General features: G+C 42.6%; 2 protein-coding genes across 3 annotated transcripts in view; one reads left to right on the top strand and one right to left on the bottom strand.

Moving 5' to 3' along the window:
- The window catches only part of mapk8ip2 (mitogen-activated protein kinase 8 interacting protein 2), a 29,956-nt gene extending 11,465 nt beyond the window's left edge, over positions 1-18,491 (top strand). Inside the window, exons 3-14 of one of the 2 annotated variants that reach the window (XM_056416453.1) lie at positions 7,249-7,476; positions 7,599-7,674; positions 9,138-9,239; positions 9,710-11,942; positions 12,113-12,321; positions 13,240-13,315; positions 14,370-14,542; positions 14,643-14,752; positions 14,879-15,001; positions 15,139-15,209; positions 15,302-15,400; positions 16,017-18,491. In XM_056416453.1, coding sequence (XP_056272428.1) covers positions 7,249-7,476; positions 7,599-7,674; positions 9,138-9,239; positions 9,710-11,942; positions 12,113-12,321; positions 13,240-13,315; positions 14,370-14,542; positions 14,643-14,752; positions 14,879-15,001; positions 15,139-15,209; positions 15,302-15,400; positions 16,017-16,089 — 3,573 coding nt within the window. In that variant the 3' untranslated portion in view covers positions 16,090-18,491. Of the gene's footprint in view, positions 1-7,248; positions 7,477-7,598; positions 7,675-9,137; positions 9,342-9,709; positions 11,943-12,112; positions 12,322-13,239; positions 13,316-14,369; positions 14,543-14,642; positions 14,753-14,878; positions 15,002-15,138; positions 15,210-15,301; positions 15,401-16,016 lie in introns of both variants that reach the window. The other variant, XM_056416452.1, reaches the window with a different exon arrangement.
- Positions 17,889-22,725, bottom strand: arsa (arylsulfatase A). The gene is made up of 8 exons (XM_056416229.1): positions 22,508-22,725; positions 21,208-21,448; positions 20,820-21,038; positions 20,442-20,611; positions 20,102-20,226; positions 19,678-19,805; positions 19,316-19,418; positions 17,889-19,211 (listed from the first exon to the last, which is right to left on the bottom strand). Exons 1-8 carry the CDS (start codon positions 22,723-22,725, stop codon positions 18,916-18,918), a joined length of 1,500 nt encoding a protein of 499 aa, XP_056272204.1. The 3' UTR covers positions 17,889-18,915.
- Between the last annotated feature and the right edge of the window lie 3,076 nt (positions 22,726-25,801).

The raw sequence follows: 25,801 nt of genomic DNA, 5'->3' as shown, positions 1-25,801 counted from the left end.
ACAATTTAGTAAGATTGTGAGTTTTTTTCAAATTTGAGAAGCTTAACCTCGGCTTCTATAATAAGTCTATAACAAACCATTTAGCCAAAATACACTCTTCTTAAGGACAGACATGTCCCCATTGAAAACCCATTTAAACCACATTTATAATCTCACAGCCATTACAGTATAACAGTGTACTTTATATTACCTCATGCTTTTAATATAGAGCTGGCTTCAGCATTTTAGTTTGACTATTTTCTAGTTTCCACTAAGGGGCAATGCTGCTGTATTATGCAGCTCTGCATGCCAGTTTAGCAAATGCGTGTGTGTGTGTGTGTGTGTGTGATTCCATAACCATAGGACCCAAGAGCAAATTAAAGCTATTTTTTGCTTTATAATAAGGTAACAGGCTAGTGGAAAGTAACAACTTGAATGCTTTTAATAATTAGAAGCCTTTAATCTTTGAAGGGTATTATGACGAATAATAAAGCAATAATAGGCATTTTAAAAAGACTATAAACTAGAAGCTATGTATTTTTTCATTTAAAACATAGTCCCGTCATCTCAGGTTGTTATGATTTGTGCTGATGTTGGTTAAAAAAAAAAACTTTAATAAAATATTGATATATAGTATTTTTATACTATTTAACACATTTGTCTTCTGAGGTACCAATAGGGTGTTTTTTTATATCTGACGCTAAACTAAAAATAAACACAAATAATGTTGTTGCTCATTGACAATGACATAACCCAGCCTCTGATAATTGAAACAAATTAACACATAATTCACAGATAGGGATTTGAAGGGTTAAAATCCCCAACATATATAAACACTTGGTAGTTGTGTTTGTTCGAAAGATTTAACACATAATATATCATATGTTTTGGCTGTTTTTTGACAGACATTGTTTTTTAAAGTGAGGCTCTTTAAGGTGACTGAAAGAAGGAAATAAATAAACTGATATGGTTTGTTGTGAGAACTGCTTATCTACATGTAGCTATTTTATGCAAGCCTCTGTAGCTCAGGTTTTTTAAATCAAAGCTAACAGCACTCACAGTCATTACTGTGATGACTGCAGTAAGCCATGTATACAATATTATAATACCAGGCACAACATGAGAGATGTGCATGGCTTTGGTGAACAGAAGGAAGCATTCTCCATGTCCTCTGATAATCAGATATCATAATACATGATGGAGCTGAGCAAACCGCAAACATTCACGAAACTCCTCGTCATATAATACATATTCTAAGTAGCACTTACAAGCATCCTATTCAAGTCACTGTTATCAAGTGTATGCAAATAATTGAGTCATTAGCTGTATAATCCCACATGTCCGACAAACTTAGACCTCTCTCTCTCTCTCTCTCTCTCTCTGTTTCTCTAAATGTTTTATGGTGGTGGCGTGGAGCCACAGCTGCAGCAGAGGGTGGGTGACCCAGTGCAGTTTGCTGCTATGCAGAGACAACTTCCATCCTTCCCTCCCTCCCTCCCTCCCTCCCTCCCTCCCATGTGTCTTCCCTTCCCTCCCTGTTATGCAGTGTTGCTCAGAGACAGAGCTCAGATTCCCTCTTCCCGTGTTCTCTACCACTTCTCCACTCCCTTTCCCCCTGAAAGCCACTTTCTCTCTCTATCTCTCTCTCTCTCGCGCGCACTCTCATTCTGCTGAAGTGACTGGGAACGAGGATTTAGCTCAGTGATGGTTGGGTTTAAGCTCTGTGCTAGATATTTAGCTTCCTCCCCTTTAATCCACCAACGAAACACATGATGAATAGCAAGCAAAACCCTTCTGTATTTTTCTTGTGCCAGAGAGGTCCTACAGTAGTAAACCATGCATCAGTGGCCTCTGCCTCCTCCTACCTCCCTCCCTCCTTCCCTTATGCACACAAACAAGTCAGACACATCAGCAAAGGCCCTGACTGCTCTCCTCACAAACAAGAAAGCACGGAGCAGATATGGTGTCTGTCCTTGTTACGTTACATCATTGCCCAGGGGAGGTGATCTTGCTGACATGGGATAGAGAGGACACATCCAGTTGCCCTCTGAGAGGATGCGTGTACTACAGAGACAGAAAATGTTGTGCAGTATTTTACATGGTATTTCACATGGTATTTGATTTTGCCTGCATAAATAGGGAAATAGGGTGGAGGACACTCTGTCAGCTCATCAGCAGCAGCAGTCCCTCCCTTGTGTGCCGCACTCAGCTAATGAGAAGAGAGCCTTCTGGTTTGGATGTCAGTGTGGTTCAGCCACACTGGGCACCGTGTCTTTGATGTTTAGGAAGAACAGCCAAACTAAACAGTGAGATTATTCTCCGGCCCCAATCCCCAGTTTTGATTAATTCCAATTCGTCACGGCCTTTAGATTAGTATGTTGTGACAGGAGCGCACACACAAATATGTGAACAAAAAACAATAAAATCACACACATGATGCCTTGCAATAGCTTATCCTACTATCCGGAGCAGAAGGCAGGCAATTAAAAATCGTTCACATGGGTTTGTTGTCAATGTCTGATTTTATATCTCTGAGGAAATGGTAAGTGCTGGCCAAATACCAAAACACTATTGCATTTCTGGCTTCAGCTTTCCTTTCTCCATGATGTCAGAGGGGATAAGGTTTGACAATGAGTTTTCAACTGTGTGATTTTTTTTTTTTCCTGACCTTTAATATTTATTTAAACCAAGTATATCAACATAACAAGCAGAGAGACTCTCTGAGTCCCGCATACACACACACACTGACAAACACACGCACGCCCTGCTGCTTTCGGCCGCACCTTGCTCCTGATTCTTCGCTTCCTGTCTCTCTCTCATCCATCTCTGTCTCTCCTGAGCCCTGGTTGAACCATGAGTGCATGCATTATTCATTATGTGACAGAGCGGTGGTGTCTCTGTCTCAGCTGTGGTGCTCCTTTGAATTGTGGAAATGGAGAGGTACCCTGATAGATGGAGGTCATCACTCACTCGGTGGTCTCCATTAATCGGAGGCTAACATCTGTCACATACTCCTGCATACAAAGGACCAAGATGACGAGCCATATTTGGCAAATGGGCTTTGCGTGGTGCACATGCACGACACAGGCACAATTTATAATTTCATTGTACAAACAAAACAAATCTAGGCGATGCATTTGGGAAAATAGTGATTGTAAATGGTATAACTACATTTATGATCAAAATGTAATCTAAATGAACAGTTGTAGATGTAGTAAATAGTAAGTAATCTCCATTTCCCCATTATTGAGTGATCCAAGACTGATGGCTTTGCAGGTGTGTTCGGATACAATCATGCTAAAGATTGACAAATAACTGACTGCAACATGATCCCAGCCAACAGATAACTCTCGGACATCTGCAGTATTTGGGCAGCACTGCATTCATGGTTGTTTATGGCCTTTGCCGTGATGTTTTGCTCCTCCGCTAGACCCTTCCTGTTTCTGTTCGGCCTGTTAGATCTTACTGTAAAAGACCATTTCATTCTCAGATTCCACTGAGATTTACGAGTCCCTTGAGTGCACTTTATTTGCAAAGCATGCGCTCAGATTGTTTCTCTCTTCCGTCCATCCACGTTTTTCTCTGTCAGCTTGTATGCTCAGTCAGCAAGATGGCCCTGCAGTTCAACCTGAAGCCTCTCATTTCTCCAGTGAGGACAGTGCTGTATAGTGGAGCTGCCATCTCACTATGTGCAGCAGCAGAAGCAGTAGGTAGTAGAGAATGAACCATTAGCCTGTGGTTGGCTAATTAGAGATCACAAGGGTGCTCTGCCTTCGCCTTTTTCTGTTAGCAATCTATTTGCCAACTGACCAGCATGAGACGCTGACCTGTTGAGAGGTGAAATTACTGTAGAAATGTTAGTCATAAGTAAACCTCTTTAAAAAAGTGTTTTTCTGACTGTGGAGCAGTACAGTTTGTATGCATTTGGGCGTGTCTCTGTATGATACAAGGAATACCATTTACACTTAGAATAATTTAATTCATATTGACTGCAGTTCTCCAATGCTTCCTTCTGTGTGTGTAAACTCATTTACAACACCTTCCCTGCCAGCTGGAGAGTATGACTGCATAAGTATGCTGGTCATACTCAAGCAGCTACAGTCACAGGGCTGGGTGGGTGGAATCCTTGGGAACTGGAGAACATGTGGATTGCTTCTCCCCAACACACAACTCTTATTTATAGTTCTTTGTTTCTTCATGTGTGCATGCCTGTCTGGTGTCTCCTGACAGTGCAGATTATTCTTCCAAGCCGACGTGGCATTTTCACAACTGATGGATGTCAGAGTTATAGGTCACACATCCCCAGTGAAGGATAGGGTTGGGTACCGAAACCCGGTTCCAATACAACCGGTATTACCCGGACCGAAACGCAACGCACATTTCGGTGCTTCTTTCCGGTGCCTGAGCCGATTGAAATTGAAAAAAACTATTGTTGTGAACTACTCAGGTGACTCCGCCCTGTCCGCAGGTTACGAGCCTCTCATATTTAACTGACAGCGGAGGCTGCGCCGTGTGTGACGGCGTGAACCCGTGTCGAGCACACCAGCGTCAGGCTGGACGCGATGGGGAGACCGTCACCGGTTCCCCTGAACACGGGGAGACCGATGATGACGAGCAGCCTGAACTCAGATTAGTACCGTAACGTTGATTGCAAGTCTTGCATTCATAAAAGTAGCCTAAGAAATAATAAATTAGCCATTATAACCACGCTTAAGCTAGCTCGTAGCTAGCGCTAGCTACGAGCTACGAGCGTGACAGTCTGCTAGCAGATGTGTTGATGTCCAGCGGTCCCGGCTGTATACCCGGTGTTACCGGGAATATAATGACAGTGGAATAAAGACCGTGGGGCGTCACTTTGTTTCAGTGTAACTCTCGCTGTCAGAAGCAAAGCTTTATTTGTCACGTGTCATCTTCAGTCCCTCTGATTGGTTGTTCTCTTTGCCCATCAAAACAGTGACAGGATTAACCCTATAAGGTCTGCACATGGCAATACATATCACATATAATGGAGAGCATATATTGTGGATGTTAACAGTCTGATATCCATTGTGTGTCAGTGCTCCATGATAACGGCTTCTACAGGGAATATGGCCGAAGAGGTTTTTAATGTCCTCATTGTGCGTTTAAAAAAAAAAGTATCGGTTCAGGCACCGTTTAGGCACCGGTATCGTTTTAAAAGTACCGGTTTAGCACCGGTATCGGAAAAAAACCCAAACGATACCCATCCCTAGTGAAGGATAATAATGCGTCAGTGTGGAGAATCAGCATTGTGACAGTAGATTATGAAGCAAGAATGCGTATAATGATGGACTGAAAGGTTTCTCCGCACACAGTTATACTGTTACGACCCACAGGGAAAAACAGGACTCAAAAGCACAACACAAAGAGAAGGATAAGGTGCAGAAAAACAGACTTTACTTCTCAGAGACAGGTTCAGTACAGAGGAGATCAGCTCATCAGGCAGGGATGAGGCAAAGAAGAGATCAGGAGTAACTGGCAGAGATCCCCCAAAAAACAGACCGTTAACACAAGGAGATTGCTGGACCGATTTACACAGGGGGACAAACTCAAAACACACAAAGGCACAAATGAAGACTCAGAAACGAGAGTAGAGGTCAGTAACACAAAATAAATAAGGAAACATTGAAACGACAAAAATACAAGAAAAGCTAAGGAGCAAGAATTATTTTCATGTTAATGAGATATTGGTATGCATATTCATGTGCATTTTGTGTTAATATCTTTTGCTGCGGCAAAAAGTCGATGCACCAGGTATCAGCAGAACTGTATTGGATGTGCGAGAAGGGGCGCTTTGATTCCTCTATTAAAGATGCTGCACTGAGAGGCAGAGAAACTGCTGCGCTGTAAAAACTGCAAAGCCGAATAAATCAATCATTGTGTTTTTCACTGTCAAGATCAATTTATGGAATTGATGATCGGGAAAAAAATAGTTTATTGTAGTTTTGTAATTTCTTGTAAACGGTGATGTAGCAGCTTTTATTTACTGTCTATATGTGTGAGTAGGGATGGGATGATATGGACTTTATCGCCAATCGTCACAATAAGTTGATCGTGGTGAATTTCTATTCTTGGGATAATTGTGAACGTCACAAGTTAATTGAAAAAGCTGTCTCTCTTGCTATCATGGAAGAAAGCCTTAATCAGTGTCATCAATTCATTTAAGAAAGAACAAACTCTCACAATGTTATTTTATTGTTTTTCACGAAGAATATTGTTTACAAAAAAGGTGATGCAATAAATATAAATATTTGTTTTTCAATAAAATGTGAGGTAGAGCTCCTGTCTGCTCTGGGAGGTTGACTGTAGATGAGAGATTCCAAAAGTAGTTATATGACCAATTTTGCTTTGCCAAAGAGTATAAAACACTTCCATGATCAGCAGCCAGAGTCAGATGTGTGTACATAAGCTATTCTATAGCCTTCTCACCATCAAGACGCCATTTATCTGGCAAACATAAAAGCTACACCGCTACATTGCAGCATACAACTAACAACTTAGAGGTGTGGTCTAAACCTGTCGTGGTAAACAGGCTGAAGATGAGATTTATGATTGATCCATTTTTATTTAATTTCCGTCTGTGACTGACAAACACATTATCTCTCCCTCCTTTCTCTTCCAAACCAGTCCATTGTTCATTGTTCTGCTCTGCTTTGTATTTAATGGCTTATCACATGGAGGTGGTAATGTCTCTGATGCTGAAGCCTGCACTTAGGTTCTCTGGCTTATGTACTCACATGTATGTATTCAGGGGTGCACACACACACACACACACACACACACACACACACACACACACACACACACACACACACACACACACACACACACACACAAACAACCGAGGCTGCATGAAAAACATCAGCGAAATGTGCTGTGGCTGTTAATGTGAACTGTGTTGCAGTGTCGCCCACCGCAGTGCTTTTATGTGTGTGTCTGTGTTTTACAAATGCCCTGTAATCAGGGAACATTGTGTTGCACGCTCTCAATCTGTGTCCTTGTTCTATTCATCTCTCAGAGAGGCCTGTTATTGGCAATGCTTTTAAATTAAAATGGAAGTAATATGCAATGGATAGAAGGCAGCAGCTTTCCCCCTTTGTTGGCTCCTTACATAATAGTTTCCCCTCTGCTGTCATGGCAAGAAAGGCTTTAATGAATTTGGAATAGGCTAAAGGGGGGCAAGCATAATGCATCCTTTAATTTAACCTCTGTACCCCATTATAAGTCTCTCCCTCTCTCTTCCGGCATCAGGACTCCCTCATTCTGGAGAAGAGTGACATGTACCACCCAATATGCTCCTTCCAAGACGACTTCCAAGAGTTTGAGATGATTGATGACGAGGATGACGATGATGAAGAGGAAGAAGATGTTGACCCTGATGCACCCCCGTCCCCCTCTGCCTCCCCTCCTCTCTCCCCTACTCTTGGCACACTGAAGAGCAGACCCACCACTCTCAACCTCACCACTGCTGTGTCACAGGTAAGCAGCCTGAAGCTGTGGACCCAGACACACACACACGTAACAGATTATGTGTCATGCTTAGTCTTTGTAATTGTACTCTACAAATATTTTAAATATCTCCTTCTCTCTCTTCTCATTAGGATTCTCTTAACAATAACAGCAGTCTGTCCCCAAAGAAAGGAAGCTGGCAGGACTCTTTACGCAAGACCTCACAGGGTAAATGCACAATCAATTATCTATATAGATTTAGTAATGGACAATTTATTTAAGTCAATATCTGTAGACGGTTCCAGTTCAGAGAAATTGTAATTAATTTGCATGTTGCAGGAATTATGTTGCAACACTATATATAAATAGCTACACTACCGTTCAAAAGTTTGGGGTCACTTAGAAATGTCTTTATTTTTCAAAGAAAAGCACTGTTTTTTCAATAAAGATAACATTAATCAAAAATACACACTATACATTCTTAATGTGGTAAATGACTATTCTAGGTGGAAACGTCTGGTTTCTAATGAAATATCTCCATAGGTGTATAGAGGCCCATTTCCATCAACTATCACTCCAGTGTTCTAATGGTACATTGTGTTTGCTAATCACCTTAGAAGACTAATATCTGATTAGAAAACCCTTGTGCAATTATGTTAGCACAGCTGAAAACAGTTATGCTGGTGATATAAGCTATACAACTGGCCTTCCTTTGAGCTTGAAGTTTGAAGAACAAAATTAATACTTCAAATATTAATCATTATTTCTAACCTTGTCAATGTCTTGACTATATGTTCTATTCAATTTTCAATTCATTTGATAAATAAAAGTGAGTTTTCATGGAAGACACGAAATTGTCTGGATGACCCCAAACTTTTGAACGGTAGTGTATGTCCTGATCACAGATCAGGCAAACTGTAAAGCATACATCAAAGCTTTGCATTGAGTGATTTTAGATACCTCAAATGAGGCAATTACAAATAAACAATGATTTAAATCACATATCAGCTCCGTCTCAACGGCATAACCGTGACTTCAAGTATTTATTTGGGCTTCAAATCTAGTTTTTAGACAATACGTGGCTAAACTTGATGTTGATGCCCTGCACTGAATGACTGTGTCTTTGGCAGCAGCTGAGCGGCGGCCATGCCCTCATCTGTGTTTGAACTGGTAGTTCCTTTAGCTGCTAAACACACCGTTGAAAACAATAGAATAGAGCAAACTGTTTTACGACCACTCAAAGTGCTCTACACGTATCATCATTGACCCATTCACACCCATGCACACACTGATGGCAGAGGCTTCCATGCAAGGTGCCATCTGCCTATCAGGACCCTTAACTCATTCACACATCTAGTTTGATGCAGCAGTATGAGAAATTGGTGATGAGAAGCACACACACACACACACACGCACGCGCACATACGCACAAACACACACACACGCACACACACACAGCCAATCTAATTACTCTTGGCCGAGATATTAAATACTTGCCACAACAATCAACCACATTAGATATTAAATTATTTTTTGTTTCTTGATTTTTTATTTTGTTTTTTGTTTTCCAAAGTTATCTTTTGTGAATGTATTGTCCCAGATGGGCCTGTTGATTGTTGCCTCGTTTAAAATAAGATCCACTATTATAAACAATCCTGACACTGCTGGATACATATCTTTTCTACCTGCAGGTCGTCTGTCTCCCACCCACTCGTGTCTGGAGGATGGTAGCCATGTGACAGGCCAGTGCCCGGCCTCTCCAGTTTCCCAGGCACCAGGGTCTCAGAGCAAAGGTATTCCACCAAAACAGGGAGGGGAGGGCGGGAACCCCCAATCCCCTCACAGGCCCCTCCTCTGCGACATGGAGGGCAACAGGCGGGAAAGGCCCGAATACGGTAACAAAAAGGCCAGCCTGGCAAGATTAGAGCTCATTCCATTATCATCAGTGTCGTGCAGTGCCGAGCTGTTAAATTAAGTGAATTAATCTTGTTCAGTGTATCTTCAGCTAAACACTGTCATGTTGATTTTTACAAAGCCATTTGCACTAGTCTGCATTCTGGAATCAAATTATTGGGTTTCTAAATTCAGAGTTTGCTGGATTTTCTCATTCAACATTGTATTTTTTTCAACTGTTTATGATTTTTTAAAATCACTTATGGTATGTCACCTTTGAGTTAAAAAAAAATCTCTACATCATCTTCTCCTTAAGTCTCAATGTTATCCTGTATTTGTGTTCTCTCATGGCCTTTCTTGTTTCTCACAGGATCATTTGGTCAACACAAGACCCACCCTTGCTCTGGTGACAACACCCAGCCAAAGGCAGACCCTTCAATTCAGACAACCAGAGTACCTTCTGTAGACGAGCAATCCCAGTGTTCCGACACAGAGGTAGACCACGACCTCAACAGTGACCACAACCACAAACACTCAAACCGACGTGCCACCGACACTTACACGATCACCAGTGAGTCAGGTGTGGAGCCTGAGAATGACTTAGACCTCGATGGAACCAGTCGTTGCGTGTCATCCACTGCACCTATGGGAGCCAACGACGGTACAGATACACCCTTGTCCGATGAGGAGCTGGAGAAAGATTTCGAGGTGGAGTTCATGTGTAAGGAGACATACGACATGGTGTGTAAGGAGAATCGGTCGTCTTATGTGGAATTCCCCTCCATTGAACCCGCCTCCTTCTCTAGCTACGTGTCCTCCAGCCGCTCAGATGCTCTTGGCCATTCCAACAGTTCAGATGCAGCAGTTTCTGCCATGGAGGCAGCAGCTAATGACTCAACCTCTCCATCCTCAGACCCAGGAATAGCAGATATGAACCAGCAGGGGTACATGACTTCAGACCAGGATAAGGACCTCAGCTCTCCAGGCTCTGACTCTGACATTGAAAGGGAGCTGGAGGCAGCGTTTGCATGTGGAGGCCCTGTGGTTTCCAACATGATCTCCTCTATCTCAGAGACGGAGCTGGATCTGACCAGTGATGACAGCAGCAGTGGACGCTCATCTCATCTCACCAACTCCATTGAGGAGGCCAGCACGCCTACATCAGACCAGGAACTGGACTTGGAGACAGAGTTAGAGCAGGACAGTGGCATTGTGGGACTCAAAGTATCTCTACTGCTAGGCCAACCTGAGCCAATCAAAGAAGGGTCTACTCTTCCCTCTCCTTCGCCTTTACCCTCACCTACTATTGCAACACCATCTCCTGTTGACTCGCCCATTTTACCTCCGGAGTCCTACGACGATGGCCAAGCTCTGATGGGGCTACAGAATGTGGACGATGAGCTGTCCTTTGAGCACCAGGCCGACCCAGATGAGACTCTGCCTCCGGCCCAACGATGTGAGGACAGCCTGTCCAGGCAGATGGTGCTGCAGATAGAACCAGACCACAGTCTGGAGAGCTTCAAACGCTCCTTCTACCTGCCAGTGGGACCCAGACAAATGCCCAATACAGATGAATATGATGGAACCAGTGAGGGAGACTCCGAATCAGAAAGTGAAGATGACCTGAGTGAGAACTCAGACTCACCGTGGCTGCTCAGCAACCTGGTCAACAGGATGATCTCGGAGGGCTCGTACCCAATCAGCTGTCCTGAGGACTGCTTCAAGAGGAAAGTGTCTGTGTCAGACACCATCTCACCATCCTCAGACATTGGAGAGGGAGATGGTTTCAATGGTGAGGACCACGGCAAGAAATCAGAGTTGGAGGGATCGGAAGAAGAACAGATGGAAGGTGAGGGGTACAGAAAGGATATGATGGAGGCAGGGGAAAAGAGGAAGAGCATGGAGTCTTCAAAAGAAGGAACAGTCATAAGTCCCTGTTTGTATATCAACAACCCTACTGGTGACACCATAACCCCATTGACCTTGGAGCACTGTGTAAACAATGGGAGCAAAACTACAGATTTAAATTCCAAGTATACCACCAAAGACTCTGAGAAGAACTTTACACACAAACTGTCTAAGAACGCCAGGAGACAAGAGGAAGACGAAGAGCCTGATAATGACTTGATGATGCTGGAGGGTAGGAAGGATCTGGACTCACCGAGCCTCAGTGAGAGTGTGGCCAGCGACAAGGACGAAGGACGAGAGACGGAGCCCAGGTCAAAGAGTCGTTCCTCAGCCTCTCTTGAGCGTATCACCGAGGTTAAACACAGCCTGACACTGGACATACCCACTGCCCAGACTAACCGTTGCTTTAGCCTCACCTACTCCACAGACAATGACGAAGAGGAAGATGACGGAGACTCTTTCCTGGGTGGCTTGGGAAAGCAGTCCTACCGGGGTAGTGACTTAGAGCTTGACAGTTCACCACCTATTGATTCCAGTGTGCAAGACCGTCCCTTACCTGACCATGACCGCCCACTGCGTGAGAAAGATCTGGCTCGGAGGGAACAGAATGAAGATGATGGACTGGCCTATGACTCCATGAAGTACACACTAGTGGTGGATGAGAATACTACACTGGAACTAATCAGCCTAAGAAGGTATGCTCTGACAATGAGTGTGTAAAATGTGTGGAAGCTATGTATAAAATGGAGTATGTGTTTAAACTGAGCAGAGAAAATTTAATATTATTTGCAAAATTCTTCGACTTGTACTTGTGGATGTCAAGCCCTAATTTGGGATTTGAAACAAACAAACCGTGTCCTACCAGGTGCACCTCCGTTCTGAGTGATGACAGTGAGCTGTCCACACTGTGTGACGAGGAGCCTTTGGGGACAGGAGAAATGTGTTTTGGTCGAGATGATGATGAGGTGAGGCCAGAACTTCTCAGTTCTTCTGAAGATTCCTCTCCTGAGGCTGACCTCCCATTCTCCAAGAAGTTCCTCAACGTGTTTGTCAACGGCACCTCCCGCTCCTCCAGTAAGTTCAGACACTGCACCCTTCCGTAAAACTCTCAATCAAAGATTCAAGGAATAGTTTATCACTTTGGGAAACACATTTTCTCTTTCTTTTATAACTCTTATGTTGGTCAATTAAATGTAAAACTACCGTCAGTGGATGCTTAGCTTAACTAACTAAGTCTTAAAATATAAAAGGGATGTCCAAAGGTAAGCATCTCGAAAGCTAACTTGGTATACAAATGAAAAATTCAGAATGCACATGAAACCAATACTTGTCAATTTTGTAAATAAGTCATCTTCAAAGGTGTTGGTAGATATTATTGTTACAATTGGATGGACACAGGCAAGTTTTCAGTTTATATTCTAAGCTAAGCTAACCATTTCCTGGACATAGCTTTTTACACATATTAAAGTGATATTGATCTTCTCAATTAACTCTAGGCAGACAATGTGGAACTTTTCCTTTTAACTTAAGCCCCTGTAAATAATTTACCCTGGTAATGGCCCAGGAGCATTGTTGCTAAAATTGTCCAATCAGGATCCTCAGAAAGAATATGTGGTGTTTGGGTTTAACTCGTCACTGTCAACATGATACATTTACATGTGATCTAAATTTGGCAGAGAGCCCACACAGACCCTATGGGTGGGCTCTGCTTTCCAGTACATCCATCATCAATCAGTGCTTTCGCTTCAAGATTCATGTCCATAATGAACGGTGATTTGCATAATGAAATGCTCATTACAAGGACTTTAGTTGCCATTTCTTTTTTGACAAATCAAATTAGCTTTCATTTTGACTTGCTCACATAAAGGTTATCTGTTCCTCCAACAAATAACACAAATTACTGTGGCAGTGCATACCTTTATCTTTAGTTATATTTGAAAAAAGTACTTTTTTGGGCATTACAACTGTAACTGGTGTCTGTTTACCACGTAGGCACAGAGTCCTTTGGACTGTTCTCCTGTACCATCAATGGAGAGGAGAAGGACCAGACACACAGGGCAGTCTACAGGTAAGACAATCTACATCTCTCATTTTGAATAATGGGACCTCAGTGGGAGCAATGTAAATTGCTGCAACAATCAGATTTATAATAAACTAGAGATCATTTTGCAATAGAATCACACCAGCCAGGTTGCCAAATCAGGCCGGGTGCATAAAGTGGAAGAAACAATGTCCCCTTCCCCAGATCCTACCTCTTGACTTCCAGAGTCTTTGCTTAGACCACACCTATCTTCATTAGCCTTCATTTTGAAACCCGTCTAAACACTTGTAAGGTGTGACAACTGCGTTTTGATTGTTTACGCCATATTAACACCTGGCAGAGTATTCAAAACTGCTTCTGTAGTAGTTCCCGCTTGAGTAGGTGTCTCCAAGACTGCATTTCACCTTGATGACAAATGCACACACAGACTCATCAGGTGAAAGCAATATCCACCACATTCTGTCACGGCTGGTGAAGATTGCAAACAAAATAATGGTTGTTTTCATCGATTGTAGAATCAGTATAGTGGAATTAATTGTTAATGCCGGTAGCTCCAATTTTAAAATTAGCATTTTGTGTCTGGGAAAGAAAGTCCTTGAGTAGATAAACAAAACAATATTTCTTTCGAGGTTTCACTAATTGTGTTAGGGAGGAGAGCAGATGTCCGAGCTACAGCTGAGCTCGAGAGCTGCAGGGTGACCAGTAATCATCAGCCACCACCTGTGTCTGTGCTTGTGTTTGTGAGAGCTAGGTGGAAAACTACATGCACCTCCCTTGAATACACGTACATTTTGTGAATGTATAATTATGTATTTGCTTTGCCACAGTCCTTTGTCAGGAAGTACATCCCCACATTTCGAGCTCTTTATCTCCCTCCACCCACCCCACAATCTTAACACTGTCAGCTGTTTCATCCCTCTTTTCTCTCTGCTCCCCAATGGGAGTAACCTGAAACTCAAATAGATGCTTCCTGATCAAATTACTGCCACTCTATAATACACCCAGCAGCAGTGGTACCATGTGAGGACACATTTAACAGAGGCCTTTGTGTTTTAGTCCTCCGCTCTGCTGCTCTCTGCAGGTTCATTCCCAGACATGCAGATGAGGTGGAGCTGGATGTGGATGATCCTTTATATGTAGAGGAAGAAGAGGAGGACTATTGGTACCGAGGCTACAACATGCGGACGGGGGAGAAGGGCATATTTCCTGCCTTCTATGCCCATGAGGTCATAGGCCAGTCTAAGGAGCTGTTGGGTGAGTTGAGAGACACGTCAACTGTTGTTTCCTCTGCCTCTCTGTAAAGGTCAGAAGAATCACATGTGCTCTATTTGTGTGTCTACATTGCTCCCTGTAGGAATGAAACGAAATCCGGCATGGATTGAGACTTTCAACGTTCAGTTTTTGGGGTCTGTTGAGGTTCCTTATCACCAAGGGAACGGCATTCTCTGTGCCGCAATGCAAAAGGTAAGCTCAGTGAAAAACACAAAATACATGTGCCATCCCGCAAAGCAGGCCCAAACATGTATGACGTACTCTATGTGTCAATAAAGTATGATTTTCTTTTACATGTAAACGTTTTTTGTTTGTTAGATTGCAATATCGAGGAAACGGACAGTACATGTGCGACCTCCTTCTCTGTGCGAGCTGGAGATTAGCTTGCAAGGAGTGAAACTGATCATGAGCCTGGAGGACGAATATGACGCCCTTGATGAGGTATGGTCAAAGAAATTCTAATTTTTTTTATCTGAAACTACTTCGACAAATAATTCAGTCAGTCCTCCCTTTTAATATAGAATAATGTTGTATTAACAGCTTTTTTCTTTCTTCCGGTCTGTGTCTGCATCTCATAGTATGACAGATGTAGTCACTTCTTCCAGATGAAAAACATTTCCTTCTGTGGATGCCATCCGAGGAACAACTGGTAAACAGACACATTGCTTTGCTGCCCTCGTGTCAGCAGAGTACGGTGCAGCATGTGACTGATTTCGGCATACTGTTTTCTTCTCTTTGCAGCTACTTTGGCTTCATCACTAAGCACCCGATGGTCAACAAATTTGCTTGCCACGTGTTTGTGTCCCAGGAGTCCATGCGACCTGTAGCAGAGTGTGTTGGGTGAGTACGAATCACATGATGACATTAATTGCTCGACGTTAAACATATAACAAGGCACGGTTATGTCTTAAAATATTTTTTCATTTGAATTTTAAATTATGTTTGATTTGATATATTTACTCCACTTAAATTGTGAATGCAGTTTTTAGAAATGCTAACAGCCATTACAAGAGATTGGATAATTGCATCACATTTGAAGTGCTCTTTGATGGTTTGCTTGTCTGACCTCAAAGTCCTGGATTAAAGTGCATCTTTACTACCAATCACTCTCATCTGTAGTTGCAACAGTGATCAGAGATCCAGGTTTATTCTTCACTTTAGCCCTTTATGTGTGTGCATATGTGGAATCTTAGTCTTGTTCAGCCATGTTGACTTTGAATTATTAAAGACACAGATAGTTTACTGTCTCTGCGAGGGCAGACAACAGATCATAAGTTGGGCCGACCTGTTTCATCCATCAGCTTTAGGTCCTGTTTTTCTGTGGAAATGACCCAACAAGGGCACAACTTGCTTCGATTCAGTGTAAAATATGTAACTACAGGATGGATTACGATAGAAGGCTGATTTTTAAAAGCTGGCAGGTTCGTCTTTAGTCATCTGTCCGTTTTTTCCACAGACGAGCCTTCCAGGAGTACTACCAGGAACATCTGGAGTACGCCTGCCCCACCGAGGACATCTATCTGGAGTAAGAAGTGTTACCATGACGACCACCTTCTTGCTCCGCCGCTTGTGTATGTTCATCAGGTTTGGCACCCGAGGGCGCTGTCAGTGGGGTCTTCTCTCCATTGTAAAATACTCTTCTGTGTCCCTCTGAAACTGGGCTCTTAATTTCTACAGTATGCTAGGCATTTTACTGATTTCCTTCTTCCCTCTGTCTTTGTTTATTTCCATCACCGAGATGAATGGATTGCCTGTTCCTTTAAACTTTTTCTATGATACAAAACTAAGATGCCGAGCACCTGTTTATGTAAGGGTTCCTCTTTTGAAATGAAAACAATATACCTACTACTGCTGTTTCACTCTGCATGGCTAGTAGGGTTACTGCACAGACACACTAGGAAATAGACATATCCATGAGAATGGAAAGCAGCTCAACAATCAATACAGGAATGGTGTAGAATCAAGAGGTTGGTGTTTGATTAATTGTAAATATGTATTTGTTCAATATTGACAAACTGCTGATTTGATTTATACCGATAGTGACATTGGAGCAAAGTAGAGTGCAGTGAACTGTCCTTGGTCCGAGCTTACCCTTCTGTCGCGTACAAGACGCAGTGTGTGTTGTAAATACGTGTATAGAAAGTAGACATACAGGCCTCATCCAGACTAATTAAGAAACACTGACAGCTGAGACTGATAGAGGGGATTTTGTTTTGTTGTGGGTATTATTTACTCAAGCTGACAGAAGTAACTGCAGGTGGAAGAGATTTCGAAGTAATGACTTGTAATGAACTTTGAATGTCATTTGCCACGCAGATATTCTATTCAGCTTGGATTAGGGTGGAGTAAGTGTCAGCACATCTGGATGATATGACCATTTTATTTTTGTCCAGTCCTAAATGTTGCACTGCTTGCTGACCTTCATACTGGGGAGCTTTCAGAGGAAATTATTTAACTGTTCAATTTAGCAAATCATGGATCCCTGTATGCTTTGCTATGATTGATGTAAGTTTCAGGTCAAAGCAAAGGCCCTCTGAAAAGCCATATTCTTACACCTCCGACTGTTTAACTCTGGTTGTCAGTGACGTCCTGGTCTCTAATTTTCTTTTGACTTGAGTTTCAATGAGGGAAAAGGATCGACTTACCGGTAGCCACGTGTCAGTAATGCTGTTTTGCAGTGTGCCTATTGTACAGGGAGAGCATCCTGCTAATACCTGGTCCTGGTATCAAAATGTAACCAACCCTTTAATAAAGCATCAAAAAGGGAGGTTTTATAGTTATGTAAATGGTTAGACTTTGATCTTGTTTTCTTTTAAGTATGATGGATAAAAGGGATGGGAACATGTTCCCAGGTTCATTTATTGCTCTTCGTCTATTTAAAAGGTTGAAGTATCATTCACGATAACCTACTCTGGGGTTGTTGTAGCCTACCATAGCTTACAGTTAGCACCTTATATACAGAAGGGGAGGGGTTATGTTTAATCATGAATGCACTCACGACAGTCATTTGAAATATCAGGCTTTACCACCCCGACCATCCCCATTGTTCATTCAGACACTGTTTTGCATCTTGTTCTGCTGCTTTCAGTCATCGTCCATGAGAACAAGCACCTCGGTTCACTGTTGACATGGCTGGAGGGAAGTAGGGTGTTATTTACATATGTATCGCTGTCAGTTAGATCATGTATATATACTAGCGAATCTGAGAGTGTTGTGTCCTTTATGTTGAGTACGTTATTAAATTATTATGTACATTCATTTGAAAAATAAATGTAAAAAAGAAAGATCACAAGACAAAAAACCCTGAAAGAAAAGAAAAACATAAATATCTGATCTGCAATAATTTAATTTCAGTGTCTTATGTTTTAGATGTTAACTCAGAATCTGGGAAACAGGTGTAATTTGGATTATTGCCTGCCAACTTCATAATTCTCTGCAGATAGGCTTTAGCAGCACATTTAGGGCACGTTTGTGAGATGTGACATCATAAGTGTGACATACACCCACCAGACGACTGACCTGGTTAGAGATGAGTAGTGACCGAGTCAGCTGCCACTTGAAAACTGTTATTGCGTATTGCCGATTATAGTAATCACCTTTAAGCTCCTCTTACAGATCTGTGTCTATTTGCTTCTGATTATGTTTTTCTATCTCATCACAGCCCAGTTAAACACCTTCTTTCCACACAGCTAAACAAAAACAACCTCTGAGGATGATCTAGTCCCATATAGCCGCTCAGACATGCATTAACAGTTAAACCAAACTTTTGACTTCAATACATTAACAAGATGCTTCACTGTATACCTAGAGCAAACATTATGTGACAGAACAAACATATCCTATCTTGTATCTTTAAAAACAAGGACTTGTAAAATTAATAAAAATTCCAGGGAAACATGCAGAAAAAAATGACAAAAGAATCATTCTGCCTTATGGGTTTGGTCTTATGAATAAAATATATGCTTGATGTCCGAAATCTTTTTTGTTGTCGTTATTGTTCAGATCACACTTTTTCTTTGTGGGATTGCAAAGCATTTCACATAAAATCCATACATCTATTCAAAATGTTATGATTACAAAGAATGTTGAGGTGAAAAGATGTAAGGAATTAAACATGTCTTCAAATAGTCTGGAAATAAACAGTACATTGGTATACTTTAGTTCTCAATGTAGTCAATATAAATATTTAAAAAATCATCTATTCATAGAGGAAAATGATTTTTTGCAATGTTATTTTTCAGTACAAACTGTAATTATGCAATTATATTGCAGCTGTTCACTAACAATACATCATCAGATAATTACAAGAACAACCTTGAGGCAATAATCAGGGCAGTACTCCAGTCTGCTCCACATCAACACTTGCAGCAGCTGGGCTTGGGGCTACACTGAGGATTGCAGCAAGGCTCCAGGTTTGTGTCGGATCCTTTTGATATCTGGCTCTCTCCAAACAGCATGGAGGCTTCAAACTGCACCTTGACTTTCATGATCCTTTCCAATACGGCTTGGAGGTCGGGTTTTCCCATCAGGGGGAGAGGGTAGTGCTCTGAAGGGTCAGCCTCCAGGTCAAAAATAAGAGGGGGGTTGTGGGCCTTGAGGACTGCAAATACTGAGCAGTCTTGGTCCGGGGTAGTGCCGCTGTGGGTAGCACCTGAATGCACAACATGGACAAGCAGGTGTTAAAAATACCTCAGCTCTGACTGTGATTATGCTTCTTGACATTTCAACTAATTATGTATATGAAGCCTCCTGTACCTCGTGTATAGAAGTGGGCCTTGTACTTCCCCAGCCTGAGAGCAAACAGGCCATACTTCTCACTGGGATCAGTTGGGTAGAACATCATCGCCTCCCTTTTACTCTGCACAAAACAAAAATGTGTTACGGATTACGCTGCATTCACAGGAAATGAGGAAGACTGTAGATATCTCCACGTGCGTTTTGTTTTGCTGTCCTGTCTTTCTGTCGGACTGTTTGTTTTACCCAGCCAGTCCAAATTCTCATGTCTACCTTCTGCCTGATTCCATGTGAATGCACCATAAGAGATAATACAATTAATACATCAGCTTGGTTTTCACATTATTTCAATCTCTTCAGAGTGTGAGGTATAATGGGAGTACCTTTCCTTGGTTGACAAGGATGTCTGTCATATCGACCCCATCCAGCATCACCTGGGGTAGTTTGGCTCCTGTCAGACTTGCAATGGTGGGGAGGATATCTAGAGTGCTGGCCATCTCATGGGTCACGCCTAAAGAGAGGCATACATAAAATGAGCAAGCAGCAATCGCTAAAAGGCCATGGATAATGGGTTTGCATTCATTTTAATATCGTATTTATTTTCATATTGAAAAGACTTGTGGCGATTTTGAAAATGTACAGCATTAAAGTTTAGCATGCGTGACTGAAAAAAGCAAAGCCACCAGTATGGTCTTTGAGAGGGAAGTTTACACCAAGTGGTCTGTGTTGAAAACTCAGAAACAGTGTTTGTCCTTGGTAGCATCACTCAGCCTAAACTTTTAGTGCAGGGCATTGAGGCGTCCACACCTGGCATGATGGTCCCTGGCCAGAAAGCGATGGCCGGCTCTCTCATACCCCCCTCATAAGTGGTGCCTTTTCCACATTTCAGAGGGCCAGAGTTCCCTCCCCGAGACATACGCATCAGTTCAGGCCTACTCAGGGAGACGGGGATAACACAATATTTGATAAAAGACAATAAATGCATGATTATAAGAAGGCAATAAATAAAATATAAATGCACTACAGTACCACAGCTATGAGGAGGGAGATTAAAACATCTGCATAAAAAAATTGGAAAGTAACTACAAATACATCACAGGACATAGATTAATTTGCACATATAAACAAAGTGGGAACAAAAACCAACCCATTGTCTGAAGTGAAGAACACCAGTGTGTTGTTGATCACTCCCGTCTTCTCCAGAGTTCTCATAAGGTTTCCTATCGTGTTGTCAAACTCCAAAAGAGCATCTCCAAACGGGCCCCTTAGAGAGCGCCCGGCTGCCCCTGGACCTGCATACTGAGGGTAGTGGGTGTGCTGTAGCAGGAAGTAGAAAAATTAGCTTATTGTCTCGCTGCACTACCATAATATATCTACAGGTTTAAAAACTCACATGGACATGTACTCAGCATTTAAAAAATATTTTTCTTTTAGCTGACCAGAATAGAGCTCTGATTCTGCCCTGATTGTAAATGTTGGTTTGCTCGCCGGAGAGGTTCGCCATCAAAGACTCCGTTTTGCTTACATGGGAAGGATAGTAGAGGAAGAACGGTTGTTTTTTCTTGGCTGACTCAGAGATGAAACCGGTTGCAAAATCACTGTAAGCCCTTTCCAGATCGAGGAAGTTGACTGGCTGCTGCATGATGACCTCATTGTGCATTAGTGGGACAGTCACAGTGCCAACATCACACAATCCAAAACACTTAACATCTGGAGGGAAACAAGTCAGGTTGTGACAGGGTCCCTGTGAAAGAAAGAGGAAGACAGCAGAAATAGACAACAAATAAAACAGACACTAAAATAAACATTGCAGAACATAAATCACATTACGATATTGTTAACAAATACCAGCACAGATTGCTTTTCAAACCTTTTAAGAATTTTTGTTTGGCTCTAAATTAAATTGCACTGACCATGTCGTGGGAGTAGGGGATCCCCAGGTAATGGTCGAACCCCTGCCTGGTTGGAAGAAACATCCCATTGGCCCCAACTCCTAAGTGCCACTTCCCCATGGCAGCGGTAGCATAGTCCAGAGGTTTCAACACTTCAGCAATGGTGGTCTCATTTAGAGGAAGACCGCCTCTAGAGCCTGGGTACAACACTCCTGGGTAGATACCTGAGCGGGTCTGATAGCGCCCCGTCAACAACGATGCCCTGGAAAGCCATCGAAACAAAGCACAGCTATTATTCAAGAGGGTTAGGAAGGGCTGGGAACTGTATATATTTATATATATATATAATGTGTGGACTAAAGAGTTCAGTTTGGCAAGATGTGGCAAAAAGAATATAAAGAATGTATTGCTGTAATTTACAAAGAACTAATTTACAAATCTCTTTGAACATGGATATTTTCTTCATCTGGAACCAGCTGTTGTTACACTCAGAGAGACTGGGGATAAAGTTTGTGGATGAAAACAGTGCAGAACATGCAAGGCTAAAGAATAGTTCATCCATATTTCTATGCCAGCTTACCTTTTCTAAGGCGGAGCATTTTACAACATGTATGTGTAGTGGAAATTTAAAGTCACGGCTAAAATGTTTTAACTGTATCAGATTGTGTTCAAAGACTCACTTGTGTTCAAAATATGTGGCGCAGTTGATGAAGTGACTGCTTTTATTTAGGACCTTCTTTCATGGAACATGAGGCTAACAGTTTTGGTGACACTTTATCCTCAAAACTATAATTTATATTTAAGTAAATGCAAGGGAGCAGATTCCATTCGTTTCAGTACTAATAATAATAATATTATTGTTGTTCATTTTACATTCATTTTGTCTCAAGTGTGTTTAAAGTCTATTGTCCCTTATCTGTGTTTTTATGTTTGTAACTTTTATGCTGCCGTCTTGTCCAGGACTATCTTGGAAAAGAGATTTTAAATCTCCATGAGTGTCCTGGATACAAAATAAATACATACATGAAATCAGAAACCCCAGGAATGCAGAAGAGTATGTTTGGAAAAAAAGATGCAAAACAAAAACGTTTGGTCAAAAGTTGTCCCAATAGTCTGCTGATGTTTACTTCTAATCCTCAGTCTGCTCTTAAACAAACGATTAAGGGGTAACACATTTACAATGACGGGATTTCGGGGGACTTTAGCATTTTTAAATGGTGTCTCCATAGAAATGATTCGCTGTGGCGATGGTCCCTGGGACTGTCCCTCTCACACACGGACACGACCTGAAGTCAAGCAGCAGCGGCCCTAACGTAAACACCTGGACGGGCTGCAGACGGGACTGCTGCAGTAGAACTCTGTGAACCGGAGACCTCCCGCTGCCAGGCGGTCCAGGTTCGGAGTGAGTGAGCTGGGGTGTCCATAGCAGCCCAAGTCTCCGAAACCTAAATCATCTGCGAAAAGAAGCACAACGTTCGGCCTTGAAGCCGAGCAGGTGTACAACAGGAGACTTGTCAACACGTAGAAGCGGAAGTCCATTCTGAATGAAGATAACGCGTCACCGATGAGGAACCGGAACAAAACGTCACGTGTTCACTTGCGGCCACTGTCGCGTACGTTGACGCCACGCACGGGTGGGAAATGTAGTTTTGACCGGTCGACACGATTCAGGGACACAATGAAGGAGAATAAAATGACAGCTGTCCAGCTGGACACACAGCTTGTATCGAGACGTGTCCGGTGGTTGTGCCCTCTGTGGGGGGACAGACACTGTCCCCAATGTCCTCAGCCTTGTTTCGCCCCTATGTCGCCTGGAAGTGTTGGTCTGAGGGCCTGCGGCTGCATGAGTTTCTGTCCTCTGGGGCGACCTTGGTCTCTGCCTCTGATGCAAACCGACACATGGACAATTACACAAACAAGGTGGGAAATACATCACAGCGCAGTGCTGCAGGGGCCACCGGGTTGAGAAGAAATAGACGTCACAGTTGATTTGGTTATGCACAGACTATAGTCCAGTTCTGGGATTATTTATTTATTTATTCTCAAAGTCAAACCTCAGTGGGTCGGATAGGAAATGAACAGGAGGGTACTACCTGCATTCAAAGAAGCTGCCACTCTGTGTGTATGAGAGTGAGACAGGTGCAATGGGATGAATCACCGTATGAGCAAACCCATCCACCATCTATAGATTTTACAAATCTGCATTAGTTCTGTACTTACTTTCTGTGTGTAATGTATTACGTCATTGACGTATAGCCAACAGAGGGATCCTAGAGGGACGTAAAGAGGCAGGCTTACATGATCAATTACTGTAATTGACCTACTGAACTCAAGAGAGCGCACACACAAACACACACCTGTACACAAATATACATATGCATAGGTAGATGATGCGTAACATCTCTGATCTTTTGAAGAACTACTTTACCACAGGAGGTCTCATCTAATCCTCTGAAACCCTGACCTCTGGAAACATCCCTGCAGGGAACAACATGGTCCTTTAAGCCTGAAGGGGGGGCCACGGACATTCCTCCTTTTCCATGCTTGGTGTCGATTTCATTAATCCTGTAGCTTTCAGAGGAATAGCAGGAGCAGCATCGTTAAGGGCAGAACATTTATGATAATGTCTTGTGAGGGCATTTACCAGGTGGCCCATCTAATGGACAAGCCTGTCCCGTCGAGAGGAATAAGGAAAGCCACCGTGGATAAATGACAGCTGTGTTCTACACACTCCTGCCTGCACTGTGATTCAGTTAAAGTTGACTGCGCTGACCTTTTGCTGTGAGTAAATGAAAACTGTCGTCAGTGACAAACGTGGAGCAGAACCAGTAGCTTGAAGCAGCTGAGGCTACATAAAGGTCCTTACCCCGGCCTGTGTGTGTGGATGGTGGATATGAATGTGTGTATGCGTGTGTCCATATGTCTGCTAAACTTTGCCATGCTTTCTGACTGTTGCTGAGGATTGGTGTTGCTACATTTATTTGGGGTTGAAACGTGGGCATCTTTATGTAAGTGCAGCAGTCAGAATGAGACGGGTGTGTGTGAATCTCGGGCAACTTTTTGCTTTGAACATCTGCTTTCACAGCCAATGGGAAGGGTGTGCGTTGTGTCTCTCTGTGTTTGCATGTGTGCACTTTCAAGTGTGTGCGTGTGTCTGTAATGCGATTGGAAGGCAGATGGAGGTGTGGTGCAAAACTACTCAAAAGAGTTGATAGGGGAAATTAATCCAACCGTCCAAGAGCATCCCTCAGAAACAAGGAGAGAGGGAAACCAGCCTCACACCTGAAGGGAGAGTCTCTCTCCCCACCTCTTCATCTCACCTCTTCATCTGCTTCTCCTCATCTTATCTTCCTCCTCTTAAGAATAAGATATCCCGCTCACAGTGTTCTGCACATGCTGCTAGTCAAGTTGGCATCACAACAGCTCACAGCAGGTATGACTGGTATGGGAGCCAACAGTAAACAAGCACGATGGGTCCTCTTTTTCATCCACTTCTTGCTGTTTGTTTTTCCACACAATATTAATAGTCTGAACCTGTGAGGCACAATACAGCAGCGTTTGTGAACTAGTCTGTGGAGACTAACTCATCTAGAGAAGGTGAAAGTGAACTGTTTGAGCACTAGAGGGCGCCATTGGATCACAGTTCCCCTCACTCCTGCGCATGTGTCCAGTGTCTACGAAGAGGAAAATAACCTAAATCAAATCAGATTATTACTATTAGTTCCACAGACAATCTCTGTTTCATCTGATCGCTCGGTCTATGGAACACAATAGATTGAGCAGTAATAGGGCCATGCAAGTTTGGTTTTTCGATTACAAATTGCAGTTCAGATTACATTTCTAGGTTGGTTAAAGCTGGTCTTTCATCATATTTTCATGTAGTTTCCTCATGTCAGTCTTTGAAGCTCTGCCTCTTCTTGACATGCCACTTGTTGAAACTAATTTCATGCCATCTCACCTTTTTTGTAACATGCAAATTGCTTGCAGACTGTTAGAGAAAGTTACAGTTGATGTGGGACTACTGAGAGGCATAGGAAATGAAGATACACAGTGGGTACGGAAAGTATTCAGACCCCTTTACATTTTTCACTCTTTGTTTCATTGGAGCAATTTGCTTAAGACAAAAAAGTTCATTTTATTTCTCATTAATGTATACTTAGCACCCCATATTGACAGCAAAAAAACAAATTTAGAAATCTTTGCAAATTTATTAAAAAAGAAAAACTGAAACATCACATGGTCATAAGTATTCAGACCCTTTGCTGTGAAACTCATATTTAACTCGCATGCTGTCCATTTCTTCTGATCCTCCTTGAGATGGGTCTACTCCTTCATTGGAGTCCAGCTGTGTTTAAATAAACTGATTGGACTTGATTAGGAAAGGCACAGACCTGTCGAATTGTGGCAAGTCACAGATCTGGCCAAGGTTACAAAAACATTTCTGCAGCACTCAAGATTCCTAAGAGCACAGTGGCCTCCATAATCCTTAAATGGAAGATGTTTGGGATGACCAGAACTCTTCCTAGACCTGGCCGTCCAGCCAAACTGAGCAATCTTGGGAGAGAAGCCTTGGTGAGAGAGGTAAAGAAGAACTCAAAGATCACTGTGGCTGAGC

The sequence above is a fragment of the Pseudoliparis swirei genome, chromosome 6, assembly GCF_029220125.1.
Source record: "Pseudoliparis swirei isolate HS2019 ecotype Mariana Trench chromosome 6, NWPU_hadal_v1, whole genome shotgun sequence".
In the NCBI taxonomy this organism is placed as follows: Eukaryota; Metazoa; Chordata; class Actinopteri; order Perciformes; family Liparidae; genus Pseudoliparis; species Pseudoliparis swirei.
This window is presented reverse-complemented; position numbering and strand designations above follow the sequence as displayed.

Coding starts and splice junctions, on each gene's coding strand:
- arsa (XM_056416229.1), bottom strand. CDS start 22,725: ATGGACTTCCGCTTCTACGTGTTGACAAGTCTCCTGTTGTACACCTGC. Junction 21,449..22,507: donor CCCGTCTGCAGCCCGTCCAG/GTGTTTACGTTA, acceptor ATGGCTTTCCAG/GGCATCGTTGTTGACGGGGC. Junction 19,212..19,315: donor GGCCCACTTCTATACACGAG/GTACAGGAGGCT, acceptor TTGTGCATTCAG/GTGCTACCCACAGCGGCACT.